This window comes from Marmota marmota, unplaced genomic scaffold (assembly GCF_001458135.2).
Source record: "Marmota marmota marmota unplaced genomic scaffold, marMar, whole genome shotgun sequence".
NCBI classification, from domain to species: Eukaryota; Metazoa; Chordata; class Mammalia; order Rodentia; family Sciuridae; genus Marmota; species Marmota marmota.
The window spans coordinates 558,586-571,249 of record NW_026000093.1 but is presented as its reverse complement, the minus strand read 5'-3'; the positions used below and the strand labels follow the sequence as shown (position 1 = coordinate 571,249).

The 12,664-nt window shown below is 38.2% G+C and overlaps 1 protein-coding gene across 10 annotated transcripts in view; it reads right to left on the bottom strand.

The window, feature by feature from the left end:
- Positions 1-12,664, bottom strand: part of Spidr (scaffold protein involved in DNA repair) — a 394,388-nt gene that overhangs the window by 211,352 nt on the left and 170,372 nt on the right. For all 10 annotated transcript variants that reach the window (XM_048782863.1, XM_048782864.1, XM_048782865.1 and 7 more), the window contains one exon: positions 6,666-6,885. In XM_048782863.1, coding sequence (XP_048638820.1) covers positions 6,666-6,885 — 220 coding nt within the window. The remainder of the gene's footprint in view (positions 1-6,665; positions 6,886-12,664) is intronic.

Below are 12,664 nucleotides of genomic sequence, written 5' to 3'. Positions count from 1 at the left end.
GAGGTATAAGTGGTAAAGATTTTCTCCCATTTTGTAGGTTTTCTCTTCAGTAGTAATAATTTTTGATTTGGAAATTTTAGCCAAAGCAATAAAACATAAATCAGAAAAGGAATTTTTGGCACTGGGAAGAAAATAAATATTAATGTCAGAGATATAACTACAAACAAAATTTTTATTATATAAAGCAAATTGATAAGAAAGTCTTTAGCATTCCCACAAATCTAAGTGTAAAAGTTAGGAAAAATAATTTGTAAAATAGAAGCTGTTACCAGTAAATAGGAAAAGAAAAGTAAGGATTCAGTTTTGACCAATACCAAGAACTATGTTGTAAGGTTCACAGGTGACATAATAATGTAAAGAAGTCACAGCAACAAAAGCAGCAACAAAATGTATACCCTTTAGCCTACTGAGACGGTGCCTAATGCCCACTCTGAAAATAATCTGAAGTCTGAACAAAACTACACATGCAGCAATGTCTACGACAGTTAGGAGAGCAAAAACAAACAATCCCTAATATGATCCACTATATGATGAAACGATGGAAAGAATTAAAACAATCATATGCTAGATATTGAATCCAGGGCCTCACACACACTGGGAAAGTACTCTGCCTAGATACATCCTATTATGGTTTGAGTATGAGGTAACTCCTAAGAGCTCAATTGTGCAGGAATATTCAGGGATGAAGTTGTTGTATTGTGAGAGCTGTAACCTAAACAGTGGGTTAATTAACTGATATGAATTAACTTGGTGGTAACTGAGCAGGTGAAGTGTGGCTGAAGGAGGTAGGTTACCACAGGTGTGACTTTGGGTTTTATAATTTTGTATCTGCTGAGTATAGTCCTCTCTCTGCTTTCTGGCTGTCATGTCCTGAACTGCTTTCTTCTGCCATGCCCTTCCACTATCAATCATGTACTCCCTCATCTTGGGCCGAGAGCTATGGAGTGAGTTGACTATGGAATGAACCTCTTTAACCATGAGCTAAAATAAACTTTTCCTCTTTTTTATTTTTCTTGTCAGGTCTTTTGGTCACAGTGACAAAAAAGATGACTAAAACAGAAATTGTTATGGAGAAATGGTCCTGCTGCTATGACTAACCTGACCATGTGGTTCAGAAGCCTTTGGAGCTACTTTGTGGAGGGAGGGATATTGAAAGGTTTAGAGATGCAACATCGAAAACCTTTAGAATGTTGTAAACAGAGCTTAATGAGTGATTCTGGTGAGAGCTTAGAAGACCAGAATGCCAACTGGACTATGGACAGTAAAGATTGGACTCATGAGGTTTCAAAGGAGAATGACTCTATTCAAAACTGGATTATAGGCCATCCATACTATATTGTGGCAAAGAAACTGTCTAAATTTTGCCTATGTCCTGAGACTTTCTCTGAGGCTTAATTTAAGATGATGGATTATTAATCTGGTGGAAGAAATTTTAAGGCAGCACAGCATGCAGGTGATGAGCTGCTTTCTTCCGCCATGCTGCTTTTCTTCTGCCTGAGCTGCTTTCTTCCGCCATGCCCTTCCACTATCATATTGTTCTTGTGCAGGTTTTAGCCAAGTTTATTGTAATAATCAGGAACAGAAATCAGAGCAGAAAGATTTGAAAAACTTGCAGTTTGGTCAGAAAAATTCAAATAAAACTGGGGCTACAAAGGTGTGACTACTAAAAACATTATATCCTTCTTGCATACGGGAGCCTAGGAAGTTTTAAAATCATGTTTAGCCACCCAGGCACTCACAGGCTGCTGTAGCCAGGGTCCCAGGAGGCTTGACTACAATAAAAATGTCAGCAGATCTTGGAATCAACCATGTGGTGTTAGTTCAGCTGGAATGCAGGAATGCAGAATGCTGGACAGGCTTACACTGAGATTTCAAAGGAAGGCCTGGGAAGCCAGACAAAGTGGAGCAAGGTTGAAATTCCTGCCAGCAGCCCCTGAGAGGGCAAGGTGTAAAGATGTGAGAAGGAAGCTTAAGCTGCAGTAAAGAACCCCAAGACCAAGAGAAGTCACTATTGTGGGATAGCTGCCATGGAAAGCTGCATGAATTGAGCAGAGAAAAGTCAAGAGAGAGGCCATATGGGCTGAAACTGAAAGGCTAGTGACTCACCCAAGACAGAGATTCAACCAAGAGATTTATTGGGGGACTGCCCGAAGGGGAAGAAAAGGAGAGGTAGAGAGCAGAGTGAGGAGAGAAAGAAAAGGAAGAGGGCAGAGAGCAGAGAGGAAGAGGGCAGAGAGCGTGAGCTTGCAAGCTTTGGCTTAAGAAGGGTTGCATAGGTGATGTGGTGGGTGCGGATTGGCAGGGTGACTTAGGAACAGCGAGTGGACACTGTGTCTCACTGGGACTGGTCGAGAAAACTTTTTAATTTGACGCCCTTTGGCTTGGCGCCCTTCAGAGAGAAGGGGGAGGGGTAAGCGATTCCATGATGTTCTAGCAAGATGCAAACTTAACTTCAGCGGGGAGTCTCCCACATAACCAAGAGAAACAGCAAGGCCAGAGGGGTAGATCTACACAAGTCCTATTGGAGAGAACCTCACAATGCCATGTGCCCCAAATGCTGGACATGGAGCTACCAGACGTGTTTACCCAGTTAAATTTTGGTCCTGCTTTGGTCCCATCCGTTCTTTCTATGCCACAATTTCTCCCTTGTGGAACAGAAATGTTTACTCTATGGTCATATGATATATTGGATATATGTTGCTTTTAATCTTTATAGGGGAAAACAATTATGAGTTTGCCTTGAGTTTCAGAAGACATTTTGGACTCAGACTTTTGGGTAATGCTTAGAAATGTAAAGATTATGCAGATTCCTGGAAATAGATTAAATGTACTTTGCATGATAAAATGGGCCTGAGCTTTTGGGGGCTGGGGTGGAATGTTATGGTTAGATATCTCCAAAAAGCTCATGTGTGAGACAATGCAAGAATTTTCAGAGGTGAAGTGATTAGAGTATGAGAGATATAACCTAATCAGTAGATTTAAACCACTGATATGGATTAACTGGATAGTTACTGGGCAGGTGAGGTGTAGCTGGAGGAGGGGGGTCACTGGGGGTATGAATTTGTAGTTTATATTTTGTTCCTGGTGAGCAGAATTTTATACTTCCTGGTTACCTTGTCCTCAGCTGCTTTCCTCTGCCATGCCCTTCCACCCTGATGGTCCCCCTCATCTGGGGCCTGGAGATATGAAGTCAGTTGTCCATGGACTGAAACTCTGAAACTGTGAGCCAAAAGAAACATTTCCTCCTCTCTGTTGCTCTTATCAGGTTTGTCATAGCAACACAAATCTAACTAAAACACATCCTCAGCCCCAACTACAACCACAGGTAACTATAATAACAATGGATAAAAGATGCAAAGCTCACTTATTCGTTGTCCAAGAATTTCTATTTCTAGAACTATCCCAAGAACACATCAAAAGAGCATATAAGGATGATTTATTTAACTGCCCAAAATGAAAAGCAACCTTAAAACCTCCAGGTAGGAGACGGCTTAAATTATGATGTCCATATAGTGAAATATAAATATATTTAAAAGATGACTATTTGAGTTTACTGATAGAGAAATTAATGATAATGGGGAAAGTTAGCTTGTACTTATCTCCCATATAAGGATATGTATTCAAACTATCTGGCACAGGGGTTACTAATAAATATTTCTGAATGAATATATAAGTATGTTAAGGAAGGTCCTGGTTGTCTCTTGAAAAACTATCACATTCTTCTCTTTTTCTGGTCCTCATTATAATCAACCAAATGTGTTCCATCTCCCTTTGCCCCCCAAATACCATCATAGGACATTCCTTAATTTGCTTTAAAAATATCTATATGATTTAGTGAGCTGTTTCAAACTTTGACATTCCTTTAGTAGTAAAAGTTGTTTATTCATTAGTTAATGAATGTTGAAACTATGTGATTGAACATGGGGTTCATTATATTACTATATCTTTATATATGTTTAAATTTTCATAGGTTAATGAGTTTTCTAAGTTACTTATTGTTATGTAATTTTATCACTATTTCCTAATGAAATTAATCCTAGGCAAGGCATTTTAATTCCATATTCATTTTCAGATTGATAGAGCAAAGGTAATATTATATCCAATAGGGATTTGTGATAATTTATTAGAAATAGAGACATAGGGCTCTCAGCTCCTTGAAGTCAGTAGCCATTTTACCTAAACCCACATTTACTACTAAAGAACAAATGGGAGCATCTAAAGGCCATTGATTTTTTAAAACTGTTCTTGCATCAAGAAAATTTAAATGAATGTAAAAGGCTTTTAGAGGGTGAAGAGTACATAGCCTACAAGGAAAAATATATACAATATGACTCGCCAGGTTCCATTAAAAAAAAACAAAACTGTTAATCCTTTCAATAATTATTTTTACTTTTTTCAATTAAGCATAAGCTATTTTTGGTGGCATCTAGACTAACTTTAGTTACTATTTAGATAAAGAGTTCCTAATTAAACAGCAGAAGTTTGTAGAGTATTAAGAGCAAAGCCCTAAATCACCTCTACCAGCTTATTCACATACTCAACTCAAACACTATTTACCCACCCATCTCTCCTTATAAGTGCCTAAAAATTGCTATTATTGTTTATATAAATTAAGACTTATTTTTTAAAAAAAACTAATTTTAAAATCTAAACTTCTAATAGCAACATCTAACACAATTCAGAAAGCTATTTAGAAGTTTGCCAAGTCAGCTTGACCTGACATGTGGGAGCAAAGAAAGCAAGTGATTAATCTGATCATAGAACTGAAATATTCAGCAGAAAAAGTGTTCACTGTTATAACAGTGTTGGGGCACAACTGTGTCCCTGCAAAACTCCATTATTGAAGCCCTAAACCCAAATCTTTTAAAGACACAATTAAACTAAAACGAGGCCATAAGGGCAGGCCCCAATCCAACTTAACATGTCCTTATATGAGGACGAATGTAGCTACTGACATAGACACCAGGGAAATGTGCACACCAGCAGAGACCCAATAAGACTTAGCAAGTACAGTTTTCCAAGAACCAAGGAGAGAGGCCTCAGAGCAAGCCAACCCTGCTAGCAGAATGACCTTGGACTTCTGGCATCCAGGACTGGCAGAAAAAAAATTCTGTTCTTTAAGAAGATGGGATGCCATTTGTGGTATTTTGTTGTACCAGAACAGGCAGACACACAGAATGTATAATTTGTTTGCCTACTAATGAAAAGGTGACCAAGGAAGAAATGGTACTGCTCCTCCTCACAAAAGAAATCTCAATTACTGTCATGTGACCCGCTTTCTGTGATATAAATCTTCACCACTGTGTTAAACTATTATACACTGTAAAAATGTATAGGAATTTATTTAGTCTATTCCATGTTAATGGCTTTTAAGCTATGTTTAGATTTTAGGGATTTCATGCAAAACATTTTAACAATACTACAAGATAATGTTCTTGAAGTAAAAGTTCTAACATCAAAGTATATTTACATTGATGTTTTGACATATTACTGAAGAAAGTAGCAACTTATACTCCTAACATCATTTGTGAATGAGTAGTATTTGCCAATTTTGCTTTGTATCGCTGATACTTAGAATAACAAACTTCTTTCATGTGTTTGGATGTATTAAGTATAGATTTATTTCCTTCTTTTAAGGTGGCAATTTTGAAAGGCCAAATGACTTCATAGAAATTTATGAAATTATATCTATTTCAGAAATTATATCTATTCACTTCTATCTGGTATCATCTGGCTTGGTGAGCAAAAGCATTCCAGTTAATCTTTCTAGAATACAAAACCCATTGAATGATATGGTACATAAAAGCATGAAGACCTTACAACATATCATTTTTAGGGGAAATATAGGTTTTCCTGTCACTTTACTTTTTCAGCCTATACTCCAATTATGAAGAAAAAAGTGATCAAAAATGAAAATAAAATAATAGAAAAGAGAATAGTAGGGTAAAGAGAGGGCAAGCAAACCAGAATCCAACACTGCATAGGAAGTCTTAAGTTCTCACTAAGTAACCCCTGGAAAACTGTGTGGAGGTCACTGTAGACACCAAGAAATGCTGATCACTTGCTATGGATTCCCTAGAAAGATACTTCCTTTCAAAGTCTAATAAGTTCTGAGATGAATGAGACAAATTTTCTTCTTTTCATGGTAAAAATTTATATCCCATTCAAATCAAAGCAAACATGTATTACTGAAAATAATTTCTGATCTAATAATGAGCATTTCTGTTCGTGAAGTTCAAATTCTATTATGTAGTAATTCATGCTTTCCATCCTTCCTCCTTAAGTGATTTTAAAAAATATCAAATTCACATGTATTATCCTATTGTCACATAATGCCTCTGATTAAAATTATTTTTCTATGAGGAAAAAACCAAAACCAACCATATCTTATAACAGCTCACCACTTGGGCAAGGCTCTTGATGTAGTTATTTCCCTAATTTCCTTACCCCAAATTATTAAAACTGCTTCCAGAAGAATAAACAAGCCATCACAGACAATTTTGTGTTTCAGTTACATAAAACCTAGGTCAAATCCTGGCTTTCTTTCCCTGGCATTTCTCTACAATAAGGTGACAAAAATGTTCCTGATAAAAATATCTTTTTTTTTTTTTTTTGAGAGAGAGACTTACAGTTAATAACTGCTAGACTTAATTCTTTGCACTTACCAGGGAGGAAAGATGTGGATAACATCCTGGGGACATCCCTTGAGGTAGCATGCAGTCTCCTGAGTAAAGAGAACTTTCAGGCTGGCTCCAGGCTCTGCAGCCACATCCCTGGAAGGAACAGCAGCTGTCGACCCCACTAACTGTTCACACATGGCAACCTGCATGGTGCATTCCTCGTGTAGCTCTAGAATTTTCACAGTTAATACACCAGATTTTCTACCTGGAAGTTGAAGAAAAGAATGAAAGAAGAAATGAAGTCCAAAACACATACGGTTTAAGTGTAAATAAAGTATCAAGAAAAAAAATCCACATTCAGATACCTTTCTCCACCTAAGAAAATGGTCTACATACTTTGCAAAATAAAATACAGATTCTATTGCACTCACTCTAACATCTTTCTTTAATCCAAACAGGACTGAATGTTTCATTTAATATATTCATTTTAGGGCTGGGATTGTGGTTCAGTGGTAAAGCGCTCGCCTAGCATGTGTGAGGCACGGGGTTTGATCCTCAGCACCATATAAAACAATAAATAAACAAAATAAAGGTGTTGTGTCCATCAACAATTAAAAAAGAAATCTTTATACACACACACACACACACACACACATTCATTTTAAGCAACACAAAATAAAGTCTTCTATCATGAAGAAATAGTTCTGTGCATATGGAAACTTCAGACCAATTATTTCATGGAATGTTTTTACTCTCAAACTTGAACTTTTTTGATAACAACAGCAAAGGGTATATGGATACTGTTGCTCCTTCTCTCTTATACCTTCCCCCCTTTATTACGTGTTTTGATTCTCTGCTTTGAAACTATGTATATTGCTGGTTGGCTGCAGCGGTTCTGATGATCATGAAGTTTAAAAGTTGAGGATCTACATAGACCACTGGGTGTGAGGACTCTGGATTTAAATGGGTGAAATTCATTTTGGATTTGCATACTGGCTCTCTTTTATAAAACTGGCCAATTACATATCATTTCAGTCTCTCAGTTTTCTCATGTATGAAAAAGAAATCATAATACCTACCCCAGTGAACATCTGGGGAATGAGATAAAGAGTTCTACATGGCACTTCCAGTGAATGAACCAGATCAGCATGTATCAATAGAGAAATCTCAAAATAAGAGGTGACAAACCAAATATACCAACTATTATACCTTGTAATGTAATTTAATAAAACCACAGAAACCAATACAATATTGTTTATGGATATGTATGTCCTACAAATAGAAATGCAGAATAGAAGGACTCAAGAAAAGCCATGGTAGCTGATGTCTCTGAGGAGAAAAAGAGAAGGTGACTTAGGAAGGGAGCTGGGGATTTCAAATTTATCTGATATATTGTTTGTATTGAAAAAATATAAGAAGCAAAAGACAAAAGATTACCATGTGTTATTACTTCTAGGTAGTGAGTACACATATTTTTTTATTACTCTCTATGCTACTTTTTTTTTTTTTTTTTGGCAGGGGGGTTGGGTACCAAGGATAGAACTCAGTTTAACCACTGAGCCACATCCCTAACCCTTTTTATTATTATTTATTTTTATTTAGAGACAGAGTCTCACTGAGTTGCTTAGGGACTCACTAAGTTTTTGAGGCTGACCTTGAACTCAAGATCCTCCTGCCTATGGGGTTAGAAATGATGGTGGAACGTGATGATCATTATTATCCAAAGTACAAGTATAAAGACATGAATTGGTGTGAACATACTTTGTATACAACCAGAGATATGAAAAATTGTGCTCTATATATGTATTAAGAATTGTAATGCATTCTGCTATCATATATAAATTTTAAAAATTTAATAAGAAATAAAAGATCCTCCTGCCTTAGCCTTCTGAGCCGCTGGGATTACAGGCATGTGCCACCACGCCTGGCTTTCTATGCTATTTTAATTTTTAAAAAAACTTAAAAAAAATATATGAATTCAATGAGAGTAACAAAAGTGAAATATCTACCCTAATGTCTGGTTGATAAATAGACATTCCCTAAGGTAAATTTCTATAGCATTCAACCCAAATGCTTAACAGTAAATAATAAAAGAAAAAATTTAGATAGTGCCAATTTTTTAGATTTTTAGTTTGATTTCATTTTTCTTTCTCCCTCTCACATTTGCTTCATTCATTTCCACTTGATCCCAAACTTTTCATTCTTCCTTTGTCTAAGTGCCAACGGCTTGTATCCACATATTGAGCTAGGCCACATGCCTCTCCAAAGCACTGTCCTATATTACTGTTTATCAAGATCTGTGTCTATCTTGGTACTTTTTTAAGGTAAGGTAGTTGGAATGGGGGAATGATATGAACAAGCACAATGTTAAGCTGTTTGCTGGTTACTAGGGGGAAGGGAATAGAGGTATAATAACAAGTATCTAAGGAAAGTGCTGATTAGGAAGTAAACACACAGTTGTTCTGCCACAATGTGTCTTTCATGGAAAGTAGCTGCACTTTAGTTGGTAAAGAGGAAAAGAAGTCAGGATCACATGAAGGTCATTTTGGTCCAAAGTTTTCCCCTGCAGGGGAGCTAGAGCAGTGGGTGGAGAATTGGAGTCTTTGGAAACAAAGGGAAAAGTCCCAGATGAAGGGCTGCAGTGGCCAAAGGAACATTTCTGGACAAATTTTTTGAACTGTTAAAACTTGTGCCTATATTCTGGGTTCATTCCCAACACTGTGCAGGCCTGCTGCTAGCCCCATATCAAGGTGAGGTGACCCAGTTGAACACAGGCTCTTGGTCCTGTGCACTTGGGTATTTGTTGTGCATTCACAGTTACTTGTCCAAGCAGCACAAGTCCTTTCTTGCCTTATCCATTCTTGCCTTATGTGGCGTAGGTTAAAATGCAATATAGATATTCAGTGGTCTGCTCCAACCTTAAGAGTCCACAGGGACCCTGAGGGATTTTTATAAAAGAAAGGCTCTTACAGAAACACACAAACAGTATTACAGCAGCAATATCTATGTATCTAAGATGAACCACACTGTCACTGATTAGTTTCTTTGAAGATTACTAAGATCAATTGTAGCAATATTCCCAAACTATGAATTCTGCTCAAGATCTGTAGCACAAATAACTTATAAAATAACAAGTTATTTTATGGTGTTTACTGTCACCATGGTGCTGTACACCACAGCTTGCTTGGTGACTGAACAGGCTTGGGTAGCTGTGATGAACAATGTCATTATGTTCCCAGCACCAGGCAGAGGAGAGCATTAAGCTTTTGTCCACATAGATAGGCAACCCTCCAGGGTCCTTGGGAGAAACCAGTGCCTGCCTTTCCAGAAAAAAACAAAGCAGTGAAGTTCCCTCTTCTCTAAGGGAGCAAAAAGCATGGGCAACAGCCAAATTACGTGCTTGAGGCAAGTATTTAATCCAAGAAGAGATAGTCATTTTACAAACAGAAGAGTATTTTACAATTAGATGAATGATACATAAAAGACCATTTCTGTGCCACCAAGGAAACATTCTCTCATAAATGCTGTGAGCCTCAGCCAAAATATCACCTCATCCAGAAAATGTTTCCTGAATTCCAGCCAGAAGCAATTATTTCTTCCCTTTGAAATCCTCAAATATCTTTATTTATCTCACTATTAAGAGTGGCTTCCCAAGACAGCTGCAATCTGGGAGACAACACAAAGAGCCCACAGCATAGTGCCTGGCCCAGCATATATCCAATAATGGTACCCAGCATCATTATCATCAGGTTTTCAAGGAATTTTCAAGTAAATTCTCTTACATAATCCATAATAACCCTATAAAACAGGTAAGGAAGATATTAGTCCCTTTCTTTGAAAGAGGAGAAAACTGAAAATTTAAGCTGTCCACAGACTTCTTAAGGACACAGGGTTACTGGTAGGCCCACTCTTAGAAACTGAGTCTCCTTATAAACTAAGAGTCAATATGCCTCTTGGGTAAATGCTAATTAGAAATAGAAAATTGTAAGCAATGCTCTTCCCCATACTTTATGATGCTAAAACAAAGGGTTTGTTTAAAATGTAACAAAAGAGAGCACATCAGGTTAAGAAATGGCTCCATAAGGCCTATCACTGTGGCTAGAAAGGGTAAAGATTTCAACGGAACTTGCACTGAGAAAAAGAGAACACACTGTCAAATACTGAATATCAAAGAGAAAGTACCACATTAATACACAACAGTAATAACCTTAAATGATTAAGAGAAGGAGAAAAACTCATATGGAAGATATAACATAAGATCTAGTAATTTCTATTCACATATATGCCTAGCAGATTAAACAGTCCTTAGTTAAATATGCACAATATTTAACATCAAGGCTAGCATTTACTGAATGAATTCATGAATGAGGGATTTTTTCTCACTGTGCTAAAAACCCCCCCAAAAAAGTCGTCATTGGTTTTAAACAATCAAGAGGCCACAAAAAAATTGAGTGATATAAGAACAAAATCTACTGGTGATTACTGAGATCAATGACTTGAAATATACAGGTAGCCAGCGCCCATTTATATGCATGTCAACTCAAACTCTCTATGTGGATTTTGTTAATGAATTAACATGTATTATGAGGATAATGAATGTTATACAAAAAGCAAAATGAAGCAAGTTAATACATGGGGAGAAAATTTGAAATCATTCTTCTATAGGGGTCAGGAACTTCTTTAAGTTTTTTTCTAACAGAAATATTGTTCATGATAGTTGCCACTACTAACATTAAATTGTCCATTTTATTATCAAAACATTGACCACATGGTAATTTAGAATTTTCCTTCTACATTATTACTCTTTATCTTTTTATTTTCACAGATATCTCAATATGCTCACCTATCCAGTATTCTGCCTTAAAAATGTCTTACTATTCCTGAAATTGGCAATTTTTCCCTTCTTTAGGTCAATTCATCAACTGTGTCCATGTTCCTTTTCCACTTACTCTTCACCTAGCACATAAGTATATTCTCTCTCGCTCTCTCACACACACACACACACACACACACACACACAAACACAACTTGTGTATGAAGAGGAGGTCAGCGACAGACATCAGAGGACTTTAAAATCTACCTGCTTTCCCTGCAAACAGGATCTCTGTCCTTAACAAGCATTCTGACACTGGTCTTCACCAGCTGTTATTATTCTGTTATGATTCTCTTTGTTGTACTCATGCCGAATTACCAAGCTATAATCATTAATCATTTCATATTTTAGTCTTTTTAAAACAGAATTTTAGGAACTGAAGGAAGATGGCGGCGAGGGGAGTGCATTGCCCCCGTGTGCTGCTTCACTGTGTGGGAGTATGACAAGTCAGGACGGCTAAAGGATATCTTGTTAGGAATTTCCAGCAATAGTGGGGTGCTCCAGAACCTGGAGGAAGGATTTCCATCGCACGAGGATCGGCTACGGGGACTCAAACGCGAGAGGTTTGTCGCACGGAGGGTAACACTGCTTATTCAGCAAACCGCCCCGCAGCGCGCGCTGGGAAACGAGGAGATAGCGACGCAGGGATACACCACTGCAGTTTCTGCCAGCCGTGCAAGCACCGTACTCAGGGCTGAATTCTGGGTTCGAGACGGGGGAAGGAAGCGGTCCATCTCGGTTCTCCAGACCGGTCAGACCACAGAGGAGGCCAGCAGCGACCATGTTGGAAAGCTGACGTCACCATCCCTGTTTTCGACTGACCGCAGCGCATTCAGCCATAGAACAGGTAATTTCAGGCTGCAATTTGCCTGCGGCTTGCAGACAGATTGCTAGGGTTCAGTGCCTGGGTGCTTCTTAGAACCTGATCTTATCAGAGCGAACACCGAGCACGGGGCGGCCGAGTTCCGGCTCCTGGAACCGTCCCGGAACCGCCCTGGCCCAGGGCTGCGGAGCCTGCGGAGGCTGCTTCTTGGACCCTGCTCCTATCAGAGCATACACCAAGCACTAAGCGGCCGAATTCCGGCTCCCGGAACTGAGCCCGCGGGGACTGCTTCTTGGAGCTTACACTTATAGGAGCTTACACTGAGCACGGAGCCTGTCTCTTATACAC